Genomic DNA, 18,082 nt, shown 5'->3' on the forward strand with positions numbered 1-18,082 from the left:
TCCCCTCCTTCCCTATTTCCTTCCTCCTTCCCTCCCTCCCTCCCCTCCCTTCCCTTCCCTTCCCCACTCTGTCCATTGCTTCCTCCTTCCCTCCTTCCCATCTCCTCCCTCCCTCCCTCCATCTCTTCCTTCCTCCTCCCCTCCTCTCCCCAGTCCAGTTACCTGGCGGTCTTCCATCCAAAGATCTGCACTTTAATTTTTTTATTAAAAGTAACAGCAGAGATCAGGAGATGGAGGTGCTCTTTTAGTGGATTTGTGTAGCAGGCAAGAGATCAGTCTGGATGACCTCCAGCCCTTCCATGACTGTAGGCCTATTGCAGATGGCTCAACATTGTGGTTCTCTTAATTCAATCTGGTTCATTCTTTGGTCAAATCGAAACCTCATTCTGGATTATTTCATTTTACCTGTTTGCTTCCTTACCTGAATGTGACGCCTGCACAAGCCCAGCCAGATGCTCTAAGTTGGGAGCTTTCTCAGGTAACTCCATGCACCACATAAACCCTCAGCCACACCCACCCCTCCAGTCTTCAGCCCTTCCTCAGGAAAAGTTTTGCTGAACTACCCAGATTTCAATCAGACCCACATTAACATTTTTGCAAAAGCCACTGGGGACATAGAAAGGATCCATTGCTGATTTCTTGCATCTGCCAAGCCAAACTCTTCTGTAAACTCAAATAGAACCCACTGGGTCATTGCTAGCCAGGGAAAGGAAGGAAGGAAGGAAGGAAGGAAGGAAGGAAGGAAGGAAGGAAGGAAGGAAGGAAGGAAGGAAGGAAGGAAGGAAGAAAAAGAAAGAAAGAGAGAGAGAAAAAGAAAATGAGGGGAAATAGGGGAGAAAGGAAGGAGCAAGGAGGAGGAAGGAGAGAGAGAAAGCAAGAAAATGAGGGAGGAGAAAGGAAGGAGAAAGAGTGGGAGGGAGTAATGAAGAAAGGAAGAAGAAAGGGAGGAGAGAATGGAAGGAAGGAAGAAAGAAAGAAAGAAAGAAAGAAAGAAAGAAAGAAAGAAAGAAAGAAAGAAAGAAAGAAAAGATGGCACTGAGGAAGGAAGGGAAGATGGAAGGAAGGAGGAGAGGGAGGGAGGGAGGGAGGGAGGAGATAGAAGGAGGAAGGAGGAGGAAAGAAGGAAGGAAGGAAAAAGATAGGAAGGAGGAACAGAAGGAGGAAGGAAGGAAATAGGAGGGAGGGAGGAAAAAAGAAAAAGAAAGAAAGAAGGAGGAGGAGAGGGAGGGAGGGAGGGAAGAAGAAAGGAAGGAAGGAGAGAGGGAGCAATGAAGAAGGGAAGAAGAGAGGGAGGAGAGGAAGGGAGGGAGGAAGAAGATGGGAGTGAGGGAGGAAGGGAAGGCAGGAGGAAGGAGATGGAAGGGAAGAAGGAAACAGAAAGGAAGAGAAGAGAAGAGAAAAGAGAATAGAATAGAATAGAATGGAATAGAATAGAATAGAATAGAATAGAATAGAATAGAATTTTATTGGCCAAGTGTGATTGGACACACAAGGAATTTGTCTTGGTGCATATGCTCTCAGTGTTACATAAAAGAAAAGATACCTTCATCAAGGTACAAAATTTACAACACAATTGATGGTCAATATATCAATATAAATCATAAGGATTGCCAGCAACAAGTGATAGTCATACAGTCATAAGTGGAAAGAGATTGGTGATGAGAACTATGAGAAGATTAATAGTAGTGCAGATTCAGTAAATAGTCTGACAGTGTTGATGGAAGAGAAGAGAAGAGAAGAGAAGAGAAGAGAAGAGAAGAGAAGAGAAGAGAAGAGAAGAGAAGAGAAGAGAAGAGAAGAGAAGAGAAGAGAAGAGAAGAGAAGGGAAACATGGACATTCTATAATGTTTACAGCCTCATGATGCCAAGAATAGCAATATTACCAACACTTTCCAAAAGTTGCTGCTTTTTCATCCAGATCTGATAGAGATACTTCCCCATATTGATTCCGGGAACAATATAATTTGGCTCACTAACTAATCTGGCTCCTGTTTCACTCTATGTGCGACGGCTTGCCGTGTCCCAGGTTCACATACTCCCCATTTGCAATCTTCCCACCTGGCTTCCAACAAGCAGAATCAATGGGGGGGAGCCAGATTCGCTTAATGGCCTTGTGATTCATTTAACAACTGCATGGATTTGCCTAACAACCATGGCCCAAAAAAAAAAAAAGAAGATGTAACTCACTTAAAACGACCATCTTGCTTAGCAGTGGAAATTGTGTGTCCCAACTGCGGGGACACACAATTCAAGGACTCCCTGTAATTCTTCTTTGCGACCAAACAGGTTGAGAAGGGGAAAAAAGGACATTTCCAAAATTACAATTAGAAAGCACTGAGTTATTTTTCCCCCCCAGCTCAAGTCTTAACTTGCTCGCATGTTATATTAAAGCTGTTTCCATTGGCATTCGAAATATCAATTATGATTAGTAATTATTAACCCTAATGTTAAAAAACCAACATAGTTTTCCACCGGCCAATGTCCCTTTAAGGTTTCTGTTATGCTTCGATTGCAGGCCTGATTTATTACACCTGTAGTTTTAAAAGTTTGTGTATGTTACAGCGCTCTGGTTCCTTCTCCTGACTACCACATCTGGAATTAATTTTGCAAAAAAAAAAAAAAAAAAAAGTGGGGGGGTAGCAAATTGGGACGGCAAATACAGGCTATACAGCTATCGGCCTCCAGATTTTCTCTTGGCAACCTGATAGGGTTAGGGTTTAGCTGGGCCGGGAGGCGGGACTAGATGACCTTTAAGGTGCCCTCCGATTCGGACATTTTTGCTTTTCTAATCCAATCCTGGCATGGTACAGGGAGACAACTTAAGAGGCATTTTTGAACAGGAGGCGGCAGTTTCTCTGTTGACACCGAGAGCAGGACAAGGATCGACCACATTGAAATGGAAAGACCAAAAAAAAAAAAGATTTAAATGTTTAGTCTGCTGTCAATTTTTAAAGCAGTACAGTTATATAGTAAAAGGTAAATGTTCCCCTCGCACATACGTGCTAGTCGTTCCTGACTCTAGGGGGCGGTGCTCATCTCCGTTTCAAAGCCGAAGAGCCAGCGCTGTCCGAAGACGTCTCCGTGGTCATGTGGCCGGCGTGACTCAACGCCAAAGGCGCACGGAACGCTGTTCCCTTCCCACCAAAGGTGGTCCCTATTTTTCTACTTGCATTTTTTACCTGCTTTCGAACTGCTAGGTTGGCAGAAGCTGGGACAAGTCACGGGAGCTCACCCCGTTACGCGGCAGCACTGGGGATTCGAACCGCCGGACTGCCGACCTTTCTGATTGACAAGCTCAGTGTCTTAGCCACTGAGCCACCGCATCCCTTATATATTTATAATTATATATTTATATACAGATATATTTAACTATATATTTATATCCACCTATATGTATAACTATATATCTTTCTATCTAGCCATAGAAATTTATATTTGTGTATATTATACCTCCGTCTCCATCATTCTGTCTGTCTGTCTGTCTATTTGTTGTCTGTCCGTCTGTCTATCTTCCATCCATCATCTACCTACCTATCATCTATCCTTTTTCTCTCCCTCTGTCTACCTATTCTCTCTCTCTCTCTATCTCTCTCCCTAGCTACCTGCCTGCCCGCCCCTCCCCCCCTCTCGTCCTCAGTTTACAATTGTTTGTTTAGTGACCGTTTCAGTTACAAGGACACTGAAAAATGTTGCTTCCAAGCGTTGCAACATCCCCTTTGCACATGATCAAAATTCAGACGCTTGGGAACTGGTTCATATTTACAACATTTGCAATGACGTAAAGGCCACCCGATTCCCATTTGCGACCATTGGACAAGCCAAGTCATCGCTTAAAGACCATGTGATTAATTTAACAACTGCAGGGATTAGTTTAACTGTGACAAGAATGATCACAAAAAGGAGTAAAATTCACTTTCCAACTGTCTCAGGTAACAACAGAAATTTTGGGCTATATATATATGTGTGTGTGTGTGTGTTTGTATATATGTATACAGGTATATGTATATATGGTATGCATATGCATGTGTATACATACATAATATACAAGAATATATAAAGAAAAATATACATGTAGGTATGTCTGAAATACTTAAATAGAAAATATAAACGTATGTATATGTATAGAGACATTTTTTATTTATAAAAAAAAACGAATATGTCAAATTTGGGGATACACTGCCCTCTACTGGCTATCTCTTAATATTACAAAACCAAGATAGACTTGCAATTCAGGTGTGAATCTGTGAATATTTCTGTGTTTTCTTGTTGAGCAGCCACCAGACGATTTACACGTAATCCTCAATTTATGACCCACAATTGAGCACAAAAATTCTGTTGCTAAGTGAGACAGTTCTTAAGGGCGTTTTGGCCCATTTTGCGACCTTTCCTGCCACAACTGTGAAGTGAACCATTGCAGCTGTTAAGTTAGTTGCACGGTTGTTAGTCCATACGTTGCTTACTGGGGATTAAAGGTTCCCTTGGCACATATGTGCTAATTGTTCCCAACTCTAGGGGGCGATGCTCATCTTCGTTTTAAAGTCAAAGAGCTGTCCGAAGACGTCTCTGTGGTCATGTGGCCGGCATGACTCAACGCCAAAGGTGCCCGGAACGCTGTTCCCTTCCCACCAAATGTGGTCCCTATTTTTCTACTTGCATTTTTTAACCTGCTTTCGAACTGCTAGGTTGGCAGAAGCTGGGACAAGTCATGGGAACTTACCCCGCTAGGCGGCACTCAGGATTCGAACCGCTGAACTGCCGACTTTTCGATCGGCAAGCTCAGCGTCTTAGCCACTGAGCCACCGTGTCCCACTGCTGGGGTTAAAACTGGCAGTTAAATTCAATGCATGCTGTCTAGGGAATTCTGGGACTTGAAGTCCACCGCTCTTCAAGTGGCCAAGCCTGCGAAACACTGCTCTACTGCATCCGTTCCCTTGCGTGCGGCCTCCCATCTGCGTATCCAGGACATCCCAGCCTTGCGGAGGCCCTGAATTCGCACTTCGCACGCTCACAGGGGCCACCTCTGACTCTCCCGCTTGTGGTGGGCATCTCCTTTCCCATTCCGTCCGCTCCACGGGTTTCCTCCAGATGCAGCGGGAAGGCTGGGAAAGGAATGGGGATGGGTTTTTTTCCCCTTCAGATGTTCGGTGCTCCGGGTCGCTGAGGTGAGGCTGGGTCACTCACCATGAGGACTAGATGCTTGAAAACAGGCCCAAGAGAGGAAAGGAGAAAAGGAACTCTGCAACCTGCGACAGTTTGAATGTCTGACATAACTGGGATTTTTCAGGAATCACACAATCAAAGACCTCGTCTGTCCAGCTGCTCCACAATTCACCTGGCACACACGGCCGATGCCTTTCAATATAACTTTGCCATTTAAAGAGTTTGCAAACGATTTACGATTTGCTTCGTGCCAGACATTTGCACCCTGGGTTGTTTTCATCCAATTTCCAAGTTTTCAGGAAGCTCAAATCCGATTTGGTGCATTTGAGATTTAGGGTATTTCAGAAATATGAAAAATAAGATTAGTCCCCCTGGATTCTCCCTTATCCATTCTTCGATACACCCAGTGTTCCGTTTAGCAATTATATTTGTACAAAATATATATACATATCTCTGCCCTTGTTTTACAGTCCTCAAGTTACAGCAGTTAATTTAATGACCGTTTAAAGTTACAAAGACTTATGATTATTTTTCACATTGTAGCATCTCCATAATCATGTGATCAAAATTCAGGTGCTTGATTCGTATTTATGACAGCCGCAGTGTCTCGGGGTCACGTGATCCCCTTTTGCGACCTTCTGACAAGCAAAGTCAATGGGGAAGGCCAGATTCACTTAACGACAGTGTTCCTAACTTAACAACTGCCGTGATTCACTTAACAACCATGGCAAGAAAAGGTCATAGAAGAGGGCAAATTTCACTGAATAAATGTCTCACTTAGCCGCAGAAATTTTGGGCTCAATTGCGGTCATTAGTCGAGAAGTTACTGTATCAGGAGCAGTCAGAGGAAATATCTAGAAAATGTCTATTTTTTATAAATGAGTTTCTCAATTTTTGGCAACTTGAAGATTTGTGGATTTCAACTCCCAGATTGCTGGCTGGGGGATTCTGGGAGTTGAAATCCACACATCGTCAAGTTGCCAAAAATTGAGAAATAAATGATTTACAGCTTATTTATCTCTACAAAAACCGTGTTATTTCCGTTTTGTCAAGTCTATGCATGGCCGGTTATGAAATTCAGCAGATTCTTACTGTGAGCAGCTTTAGATTTGTCTCTGGGGAGAGAAAACACAGTTGTAGTAAACAAAAATAAAAATAAAAAGAGTTATGTCAGTTATATGCCTCTGGCATTTTGCTACCCAAGAGGTTGCGTCAAAAATTGGAGGGGGAAGTCGGTCTTGCAAGGAATCGACACAATCCAGCTTTTTTGGCAACACGGCTGAGCACAAAAATTATGTAGGATGCAAATCAACCAGGATTGGGGAAACAAACCATTTAACTTAGAATAAACTTGAGTTAGGCAAACCACGTCAGAGATTTGTCTCGTTCTTTGGAAAAGAATATGGAATACTGGTAGTCTTCGTCTCATGTCCGCGACTGAGCCCTAAAATTTCCATTGCTAAGCAAGTTTCTCCCCCACACCACCCTCGTTACAACCTTTCTTGCCAGAGTGGTTGAGGGAATCACCACAGCTGATAAATTAGTAACCCGGTTGTTAAGTGAATCTGGCTTGCAAAAGCTGATCACGTGACTCCCGGGGACCCTGCAACCGTCAGAAGTACATGCCAGTTTCCAAGCGTCCCAATTTTGATCACGTGACCATAGGGATGCTGCAGCGGTCGTGTGAAAAACGGTCCCGAGTCCACTTTCTCTCAGCACCGTGGTAAGTTCGAACGGGCACTAAGTCAAGGACTGCTTGGAAACAGGCAAATGAGACATAGGTGATCCTCTAGGTAAGAGCATCAAAGGTTTCTTCTGACCAGCTGCTGTTTGCTGTGCCAGGAAGAGGTTGGGTGAAGAGACGGCACTTGCCACTGTAAGTTAGTCATTCATTTTATTATCAGGGGGAAAAGAAAAAACATGTTACAGTCAAATCAATTAACAAGAATACCCCCAGTCAGATTTGGGAAACACAAGATGTCACCCGGCTGCCCTCCCACCTAAATTTCCAGGTCTGGGGGGGTGGGTGGGGGGGGGGAGGATGACTGTGGGGAGGGAAATCAAATATTGTGATGGGGGAACTAATTCCAGTTTTTTCCTACGGAACTGGTTCAGTTTTTATTCCCTTGCACTTCCCAAATCTGCATAAATAGCGTCCCATAAATTAAAACAACCTGGTTTAAGAAAAAATAAATAAGCCCAGACACAATTAGTGGTTAAAAAACAAAATTGGCAACATAAAAAGGCAGAAAGTAATCAGTATTTTTTAAAAAAACAAAACAACAGCAGAACGTGCAAAATGCTGCGTAGGGTTTAACTTCCCTTTGCGTGCAAATCCTTTGTAAACGTTAAGCCCCTGGAATAGGATGTAGTAAAATAGGAGTTGACAAACGGCGATTAAGGAAGAACAGATCGAATCTGCGGCAGTTAAATTAATTGGAAATGCAGGTATTCCTCGGCTTACGACCACCATTGAGCCCAAAATTTCCTTCGCTAAGCGGGACAGTTGTTGAGCGAGTTTTGCCTCACCTTATGACCTTTCTTGCCACCGTTGTTAAGTGAATCCCCGCGGCTGTTAAGTTAGCAATGCGGTTGTTAAGTGAATCTGGCTTCCCCGTTGACTTTGCTCATCAGAAGGTCGCAAAAGGGGATCATGTGACCCCGGGACCGTCATATATCTGAGTCAGCTGCCAAGCATCTGAATTTTAATCACATAATCGTGGAGATGCTGCAACGATCGTAAGTGTGAAAAAAAGTCACAGGTTACTTTTTTCAGCACTCTTGTAACTTTGAATGGTCATTAAGTGAATGGCCGTAAGTCGAGGACTGACTGCAATCTTCCCCCAGAGATCCCTGCAAGTAGCTCTGAGCACAGCTAAGTTTGAATCTGCTAATTCGCATGAAAAGGAATTTGCAACCTATCCAGAATGAATCTAGTTGCAGCCCAATTTGTCGCTCTTAACACACCCAAAACAGAAACAGCTGTGAAATACACACCAAGCGACTGAGATTTTGTATATATGTAAAAATCTAATCAATTAAGAGTCTGAGAAATGTAATTTAAACCAGGGGTCTCCAACCTTGGCAACTTTAAGCCTGGCGGACTTCAACTCCCAGAATCCCCCAGCCAGCAAAGTCCGCCAGACTTAAAAGTTGCCAAGGTTGGAGAGCCCTGGTTTAAACATTAAGGAAAAAAAACTCACTTTATAGTTTCGATTGGAACTTACGGTCACTAACTGCGAAAAATAGTCTGTAACGGCGGCAGTTTTAGCCCAACTTAAATCTATAATTAACGGCTCACAACTAGCAATAAATAAACAAACAAACTGGAATATAATGATGTTTAGTAAACAAATTCACCCTCATCACCAACTATTTCTTTTCTCTCGGCTGATAAAAAGGAAAGCGGAGCTTCAGAAAAGGCAGAGTTTGCACAGGTAGTCCTCGCTTAACGACCGTTCAAAGTTGCGACGGTGTTAAAGCTTTGCGACCGATCCTCGCACTTATGACCATCATTGCCCTGCAATTACAGGATTGTCAAGCATGCAATACGCGTGCAATAAGCGGCCCTAACAGAGAAAGCGGAAGGCAGATTGTTGTGATCTTGTGATGTTTTAACGACTGAAAGGGAAGAAAATCAGTGAAGTGACTTTCTGCTTAGCGACCGAGCTGCCAGACCAGATTGTAGCCGGAATGCCACGCATAACGCAACACACTTAGGAAAAGCTGATCTCAGCCATGCGCAGTGACAACCCACCGTTACCTGCCTTTTAATCATCATCCGGATTTTCTGCAGGTCAGATTTGGTAGACTACTAGATAGTCCTCGAATTATGACCATCAGCGTTTTTGTTGCTAACCAAGGTGGCTGCTAAGTGAATTCTAAGTGCTAATTCTAATTCTAATTCTAATTCTAAATGCTAATTCTAAGGCTGCTAAGTGAATAAGGGCCGCGGTGTGGCTCAGGCTGTAAGAAGCCTGTTATTAAAACACAACTGCCTGCAATTACTGCAGGTTCAAGTCCCACCAGGTCCAAGGTTGACTCAGCCTTCCATCCTTTATAAGGTAGGTAAAATGAGGACCCAGATTGTTGGGGGGGCAATAAGTTGACTTTGTAAATATACAAATAGAATGAGACTATTGCCTTACACACTGTAAGCCGCCCTGAGTCTTCGGAGAAGGGCGGGATATAAATGTAAATAAAAAAAAAATTCACAACTTTTCACAACCATGGTCGTTAAGTGAATCCGGCTTCCCCCACTGACTTCGCTCATCAGAAGCCAGCTGGGAAGGTTGCATATGGAGACCACTTGACCTCAGAGATGCTGCAACCTTCCTAAATTCGCGCTGGTTGCCGAGTGCCTGAATTCAGATCGCAGGACTATGGGGCTGCTGTGATGGTCGTAAATGGGAGGACTAGTTATGTCGCTTTTTTTCACTGCCGTTGTAACTTCAAACAGCCGCTAAACGAATGGCTGTATGTCGCAAACTATTTGTTATCTCCAACTCAGTGACTTTTCAGATGGGTGGACTTCAACACCCAGAATTCCAAGGGCAACATGGCTGGCTGGTGGATTATGGAAGTTGGAGTCATCCTCTCTTAAAGCATGCCAGCTGGGTGATTCTGGGAGTTGAAGTTCATGCATGCTGGCTGGTGAATTCTGGGACTAACAGGTTCCTATTAAAATAAAGCTCAATTTGTGTCTGCGTTAAGACCAACGCATCTCACAGGCGGAAAGTAAAGCCCAACTTCCCGTTCGATTCTAACCGAATTCAAATCCTGCTACTCGAAAGAAGTCTCTTTTATTCCCCAGTGTTGCTTCTGGGTTCCGATCCAGAGATTTCCGTCGTTAATCATCCCCAAATCTCCCAAGTCAATTCAGTTCATTTCCGACAGGTGCTACTACGGCTGCAATATTTTTATTTTCTCTTTTTCTCCATGCAAAATGGCATTCGACTAGTCCAGGGGTCTGCAAACGTGGCTCTCTTAAGACTTGTGGACTTGAATTCCCAGAGCAAAGCTGGCTGAGGAACTCTGGGAGTTGAAGTCCACAAGTCTTAAAAGAGCCAAGTTTGCAGACCCCTGGACTAGACGGATGTCAATGCTGCGTTAACAGTCATTCCCTTTTGTGTTAAATTCAACAGTTAAAGTGCACAGAGCAATCTAAGGGCTGTTCAAAAATGGTGAGTCTCCCCCAAAAATAGCAGAAATAAGACCATTTTCCCCCCCAGATTCCTAGCAAGTCAGCTACATTAACAGGCAGTTTTGTCACTGTCTTAGATTTTTTTTAAAAAAACAACCTAAAAGCAAAATATTCATGCTGATAAGTAAGTGGGATGCAGGCAACGTAGCCATGCCCGCAAACTTCAGATTGCTAAATGTTTCTCCTTCCTCCGTGTTTAGGGGCCAGGTAAGCCCACGTAAGAGATTTAAACAAAATTCACAATCTCGAAGAAATCCCAGCGGAGAAATAGACGGAAGGTGGGCTCAAACCAGACCAGAAATTCATCGCCTCACTTATGGGTGTCTCTCTAAAATGCCTGCTTGTCCGCATATTCGCTTCGGCACGATGGCTTTCTCGAAAAAGGTAGGGTGAAGGCCAATCCAGACATTAAATAACAAAACAAAACATAAAACATAGAATCCTAGGGCCGGAAGGGACCTCAGAGGTCTTCTAGTCCAACCCCTTGCTCAAAGGAGAGCTTAGACCATCCCGGTCAAATGGTTGTCCAGTCTGTCTTTGAAAACCTCCAGAAATGGAGCACCCACAAGCCTGGGAGGGGCGGCACGGGGGGAAAATACGTAGGCTTCCTGAAGCCCCAAAGACTGGCCCAATGCCAGAGGTGCTATCGAAGTCACGAAGAAGACCGTCGGTGGTGCGACGGAGGTGCTTCCAACTAAAATTTTCGCAAATCACATTGCCGCCTTTCCCACGCGCCGTTCGAGATTCTCTCTACTGGCATGGATAATTTCAAGGTGCAGCGGGTCTCTCGCCAAAAGGAGGGGTGGGGGGGGGAGGGGGTAGGACCCCCCCCCCCATGACGTGGTGTTTCTCACATCAGCTGCAGAATAACCGAAACTGAAGGTTGTTTCGGTTTCGCAACTTTTTACGTCCTTCCTTTTTTGCGACTCAAAAGGTCCTTTCGCGAGTTAGGTAAAAGAACTTGGGTTCCTTCGCAGTTTAAACCAAACTCCCCTTCGTTTAATAATAACAACAACAATAATAATAATAATACCCCAGTCGGGAACACCTTCCTTCTTTCGTGAATATCAATTTGACACCTAAAAGGAGGTGTGGCCCACGGGACGAACGAGGCCCTCTGCTTCCCAGCTGCCCAAATCCTCTCGTTTTGAGAACGGGGGTTGTTGTTTCCTAGGTGAGTTTCCGGATTCTGCGGTTCTGCCGGTCGATATTCATGGTGGCCCGATCCACGGTGGACGTGATGGCATCCAGGCTTTCGTCCTGCCGCTCCAGCTCCGTCTCCGTCTCCAAGGCCAGGCATTTGAGCCTCCGAAGAATCTGGGTTAAGAGAAAAGAGGTTTGGTTGCAACCGGGAAGCCAAGGAAGGAAACGTTCGGCCCTCCTTCTCGCCTGGCCCGCTGTCGGGGATACCGCCTTGAAGAATCTTGCACGGCACAGGCGGTCCTCGACTTACGACCAGTATCGGGACCAGAGGTTTGGCCGTTGAGTTGAGGCAGCCATGTAAGCGGACTCAGGAGCATAAGAGAAGAGAAGGAGAAAATCAAATCGGCTTCCCCGATTTCAGCTCAGCCCTGGCGAGCTGGGAGATGCTTGAGAGCGTAGCTGGGACTCTGAGTTCGCACCGAATTGTCTGACAGGAAGGAAGAGCAAGACTGAGGGTGGAATGAGAGGAGGAGGAGGAGGAGGAGGAGGAGGAAGGAAAGACTGTGGGGTCCTTGGTGCTCTCTGAGCTTGGTTGTTTTTTTGCAGATGTTTTATTACCAAACTAGGTAACATCATCAGGCTAGAAGAGAGGAGGAGGAGGAGAGGAGGAGGAGGAGGAGGAGGAGGAGGAGGCTAATAGCCAAGCACAGAAAGCACCGAGAATCCCTCATTACAATCCGAGAATCCCTCATTACAATCCTGAGCATAAATATTCTCTTTTAAAGAAAAGAAGGGAATGAAGGGAAGGGAGAATGAGAAGACAGATATGGAAAAAGAGGAGGAATATGAGAAAAGAAAGGTGAAGGAGAAGACGGGAGGTGGAGGTGGAGAAGGAGGCAAAGAAGAAGGCAGAAGTGGAGAAAGAGAAGGAGGAAATAGGTAAGAAAGAGGGGAAATGAGAAGGAAGGAAGAATGAAGTACAGAGAAAAAGAGGAGAACCAAGAGAAGGGAGGAGGAGATAGACATGGAGAAAGAGGAAGAGAAGGAGATAGAAAAGAAAGAGAAGGAGAAGAAGGAAAGAAGATAGAGGACAGAGAAAAGGAGGTGGAGAATGAAGGGAAGGGAGGAGGAATTGGAAAGTTAAATATGGAGGAAGAGGAGGAGAAAAAGGAAGATTCTGTGTGTATCTGCATGTGTGTGTGTGTGAGAGAGAGAGAAAGAGACAGAGGGGGGATGGATGAATGGATGAAAGGGGAGAGAGAGGGAGGGAGGGAAGGATGCAGAGTGTGGCCTGAACTTCTTCGCTTTCCACCTGCCAGCTCCAGCCAACCCAGTTTCAGACCGACTGGCCCAGTACAGCCTGGCTCACAGCAACTGCCCTTCACAAGTCTGGACTTCTGGAGAACTGGGTGGATCAGACATAACTGACTCATCAGCGCCAAAATGAGAGGAGTGGCTGGGGGTGGGGTGGGGTGGGATGGGGGAGAAACCAACCTAGCATCTTGAGGTTCGCCACCGCCTGTCGGTTTTCCAATCCTGCAGATGGGACCAAGAGCAGAAGAGGAGAAACCGGAGCCCCTGGCAGGACTCTTCCTGCCAAAACCCACTGAGATCTCTCCCGACTTTCTCCAACCACAGACTTTAAACTAATATTATCCTGTCTCCTCCCATCTTCGCTGACATGATGTCAACTTCGGGGAGTTGGTAGACGGGAGGAACCATCGTGAAAAACCATTTTTCTCTAAAGCGAAGGGCCCACATTGCTCCCCACCCCATCGGTGTGTCTCCCCCCCCCCGCACCCCAGAGCAGATTATGGCGCTTTGGATGGATCCCAGATCCTATGAAGGAGGAATTTCCAGATCTCTCGAGAAAGTCTTAAAGATGCTTTTCATAGAAGCGGCTGAGACGCCTCCTGGGCCTCTGTGCTGTATCACGACCCCACAACGAGCATCAGAGTAATGGAGGGGAGGGGGGGTTAAGATTCGCCTTCCCTAGGTTTCTTTGTAGCATGAAGCCAACATTTTCTATGACCGACACCGATCCCTCTCCGGTAGCTCCCGAGTTCATACGGTGCACAATTATTTTGTGGTTAGGATCTTAGCCTACCCAGCCCCAGGGATACCCCATAACCTATCACTATTTCTCTTGGAGTTGGATACAGTGTGGCTTTGGGGCGGGGGGGGGGGTCCTTGGTGCTCTTTGAGCTTGGCAGTTTTCTTACAGGCATCTCGTGACCCAACCAGGTAATCTCATCAGTGCTTGAAGGGAATGTTGTGGAGAGGAGGAGGAGGAGAATGTGACTCTTGGTTCTCTCTGAGCTTAGTCGTTTGCTTGCAGGCATTGCATTACTCAACTAGGTAACATCATCAGTGCTAGAACGGGGTGGGATTAACTCTTCTAGCACTTACTATAATACGTATTTGGGCCGTGAAACATCAGGAAGGGAGGGAGGGAGGGAGGGAGGGAAGGAGGAAGGAAAGAAGGAAGGAAGGAAGGAAGGAAGGAAGGAAGGAAGGAAGGAAGGAAGGAAGGAAGGAAGGAAGGAAGGAAAAGAAAGGGGGTGGGTGGATTGGTTTGGTAGATAGGTAGACAGACAGATGACGGGGAGCTGATAAATATAGCTGATAGATGGATAAGGCAGTTGATGGAAGGAAGGAGGAGGAGGAGGAGGAGGAGGAGGAGGAGGGAGGGAGGAGGAAGGAGGAAGGAGGAAGGAAGGAAGGAAGGAAGGAAGGAAGGAAGGAAGGAAGGAAGGAAGGAAGAAGGAAGGAAGGAAGGAAGGAAGGAAAAGAAAGGGGGTGGGTGGATTGGTTTGGTAGATAGGTAGACAGACAGATGACGGGGAGCTGATAAATATAGCTGATAGATGGATAAGGCAGTTGATGGAAGGAAGGGAGGGAGGGAGGGAGGGAGGGAGGGAAGGAGGAAGGAAGGAAGGAAGGAAGGAAGGAAGGAAGGAAGGAAGGAAGGAAGGAAGGAAGGAAGGAAGGAAGGAAGGAAGGAAGGAAGGAAGGAAGGAAGGAAGGAAGGAAGGAAGGAAGGAAAAGAAAGGGGGGGTGGATTGGTTTGGTAGATAGGTAGACAGACAGACAGATGATGGGGAGCTGATAAATATAGCTGATAGATGGATAAGGCAGTTGATGGATGGAAGGGAGGGAGGGAGGGAGGGAGGGAGGGAGGGAAGGAAGGAAGTAAGGAAGGAAGGAAGGAAAGAAGGAAGGAAGGAAGGAAGGAAGGAAAAGAAAGGGGGGGTGGATTGGTTTGGTAGATAGGTAGACAGACAGACAGATGATGGGGAGCTGATAAATATAGCTGATAGATGGATAAGGCAGTTGATGGAAGGGAGGGAGGGAGGGAGGGAGGGAGGGAGGGAGGGAGGAAGGAAGGAAGGAAGGAAGGAAGGAAGGAAGGAAGGAAGGAAGGAAGGAAGGAAGGCAGGCTGAATAGAAAAGGAATTCTATTTAATCGTCCCAGCCTCAGGGCTTACCTGGCGGATTTCCTGCGTTTCACTCTGGGAGATGGCCTGTTTCTCCTTCTGCACCTGAGCCTGGTGCTGCTGCTGCTGCTGGTGGTCTCCATTCCCTCGAGAGGAGGAGGGTGTCACTCCAGTCTGAACTAGGCTTCCCACAAACCCAGTGGCTGCAAGAAGAGGGGGGGGGAATGAGGGGGGATTGTTAAGCGAATCACTGCAGTTGTTAATTGAATCACATGATTGTTAATCAGATCTGGCTTGTAAATATATGCCGGTTACAAAGCAGCCAAATTTTGACCATGTGACCCTGGGGATGATGTGATGGGCGTAAGGCGAGGACTGGTGCTAAGTGAATTTTTTCAGTGCCCTTGTAACTTCAAACAGTCACTACACAAATGGTTAACGTTAAGGAAGTCTACACATCTGAAAACCACCAAGGCAGAGAAACGCTGCATTTATAGATAAGCCTCAACTTATGACAGGTCACTTAATGATTATTAGAAGTTATGACAGACCGGGATTTGAAGTTCCAACAGTCACTGCCCCCCAAGGATCACATGACCACATTTTTTTTCGCATCCCACAATCAGTTTTTTTTTTTGCTGAAAACACGCATTTCTTTCCAGTTTTGGGCAAAACCACTGGTTCGCTTAATGACCAGAGCATTCATTTAATGACTGATGCAAAAACCAAGAATAAACACATGACTGACCCGAGTTATGAGTTACGACTGCAATGGGCAGGCTCCCATTAGGGTCGTAAATCGAGGACTATCGGTCATGCAATGGTCACAGATGACAAAAGTTGTAACAGGCAGCAGAGATTTTAATTCCTGAAGCTGACAAAAAACACAGCCACACAATGGCAACTGCTGATTGTTGTGTGCAATGCCTCCATGCAATGAAAGTGCAACTGGAATCTAAAACTCAGCTGAGTTCCCCACTTACGCCCGCAATTTCCATCACTAAATGAGACAGTTGTTAAGAGAGTTTGGCCCCATTTTACGAGATTTCTTGCCACAGTTGTTAAGTGAACCTGATTTCCCCGTTGACGTTGCTTGTCAGGAGGTCGCAAAAGGGGATCACGCGACCCCAGGACTCTGCGACCGTCATAAATATGGAGTGGTTACCAAGCATCTGAATTTCGATCAGGTGACCAGGGGGAAGCTGCGACGGCCGTAAGTGTGAGAAGCGGTCATAGGTCACTTTTTATACTGCTGTTGTATCTTCAGCCACTAAATGGACTGTTGTTAAGTTGCATGTATTTTTATTATTTCGCGTCAAGAAATAAAATAAGATATACAGTTAAGTAAATCGAGATTTAGTAGCCCCCTTCATACACTGGGCGGCGCTCTCATCGAACGGTTGTTAAAAGAACTGCTGTAACTTGGCGACCGTCACTAAACGAGCAGTCGCAAGTCAAGGACTACCCGATCTTGCAGCGTGGAGCTGCAAAGAGTAGGCTAAGCCGGCCCCCTCCTCCTCTCTGTGCCCAGGGTCTCTGCTGGAACAGGATACGCTGGGCTGGGGGGGGGGGCCAAGGGGTGTGTGTGTGGGGGGGAAGAGCCTCCTTTAGAGGAAGCTGCCCCTGCCCCAAAGCAGCCCCCCCCCCGGCCCCCTCTCCACCGCGACAGCTGCCGGGCTCTAGGCCAGAAACCAGGCGGAAAAGCCGACGCTCGCTCAGATTTTGGAGGCCCCGTGCCAGAAAGACTGGGCCGGTGTCAGCTCGGGATTGTGTTACTTAATGGAAAAGGCAGACACAAAAGCTGCAGCTAAAAATACAACACCCACCCACCCACCCATCAAATCCTCCCCACCCCCCACCCGCCCAGGAGTTAATTACCGCAGACTCTTAATTCTTCCCCTCCCGCCCAGAATTAATTCGGTTCTCGCAGCAAACCGGGAGCCGTTGGCTACAAGGGAGACGTCGATGGCGGCCTAAAATTTAACACGGTTCACAATCCTGCCAGCCGAGCGGCACAGGTGCAAAACTTTCCACCGATGACGCCTTACAGGTAGTCCTTGACTTACAAATGTCGGTTTAGGGACCTTTCGAAGTTACCAAAAAGAAAAAAGAAAAAAAAAGGGGGGGGGGACGGGACGATGACTTATGGCCGTTTTTTTTACACCTACGGCTGTCGCTTCATTCCCCGTGGTCACGTGATCAAGACTCAAGAGGCTTAGCAATGGACATTTTGGATTTGATTGTGGCCGTAAATCGAGGACATCCTGTGCAGGCAGTCCTTGACTTACAACAATTTGTTCCGTACGAAGTTACGACAGGACTGAAAACAGTGACTAATGACCAATTTTCACACTTATGACCGTTGCAGCATCCCGATGGTCACTTAATCAAAATTCAGACGCTTGGTAATTGGTTCATATTTATGACGGTCGCAGTGTCCTGGGGTCACGTGATCCCCTTTTGAGACCTTCTGAAGAGCAAAGCCAATGGGGAAGCCAGATTCGCTTAACAACCATGCTACTAACTAAACGACTACAGTGATTCACTTAACGACTGTATCAAGAAAGGTCGCAAAATGGGGCAAAACTCGCTTAACAATTGTTTTTGCTTAGCAATGGAAATCTGGTGCTCGATTGTGGTCGTAAGTCGAGGACTACTTTCACACTTACGACCGGTCGCTTGGCGAGCATTCAAAGTCACGACAGACGTCCCTCAAAAGATACGTATTTCTGGCAACGACACCCCATAGCAAATTTCATGACTGCAGATTCAGTGAGTGAACATGGCGATTCACTTAACAACCGGTAGGAAAAAATCCGCTGTAAAATCGGGCCAGTCAGTTTCTCTATGCATTCTCAGCGCTGCTGGGATGGGGAGGAATCTTCCTGTAAGCCACCTTCAAGTTCTTAGAACATAAATTGGATCCATCCACCAGCAGGGCGCCTGGCCAAGGAAGAACCTGCCTTAAGCCTCCTTGTTTCAGGAGATTAAATGACTGCCTTTCCCAGCTTAGATTGGGGGCCTCTTTTTCAGAGCAACGTTCACCAAGTCACACTGCTCTTTGTCTGGCTGCCAACGGCCCCCGAATTAAACCTCAGACTCTCTTTACGCCTCCGTATTTCTTCCTGCAAGATCCCGT

General features: G+C 46.2%; 1 protein-coding gene across 10 annotated transcripts in view; it reads right to left on the bottom strand.

Moving 5' to 3' along the window:
- Positions 1 to 7,039: 7,039 nt before the first annotated feature.
- The window catches only part of SNAP47 (synaptosome associated protein 47), a 29,462-nt gene continuing 18,419 nt past the window's right edge, over positions 7,040 to 18,082 (bottom strand). For all 10 annotated transcript variants that reach the window (XM_058179964.1, XM_058179972.1, XM_058179968.1 and 7 more), the window contains 2 exons: positions 14,995 to 15,146; positions 7,040 to 11,680 (listed from right to left, as the gene is read on the bottom strand). In XM_058179964.1, the coding sequence (XP_058035947.1) occupies positions 11,534 to 11,680; positions 14,995 to 15,146 (299 nt within the window). In that variant the 3' untranslated portion in view covers positions 7,040 to 11,533. The remainder of the gene's footprint in view (positions 11,681 to 14,994; positions 15,147 to 18,082) is intronic.

The sequence above is a fragment of the Ahaetulla prasina genome, chromosome 4 (genome assembly GCF_028640845.1).
Source record: "Ahaetulla prasina isolate Xishuangbanna chromosome 4, ASM2864084v1, whole genome shotgun sequence".
Lineage (NCBI taxonomy): Eukaryota > Metazoa > Chordata > Lepidosauria > Squamata > Colubridae > Ahaetulla > Ahaetulla prasina.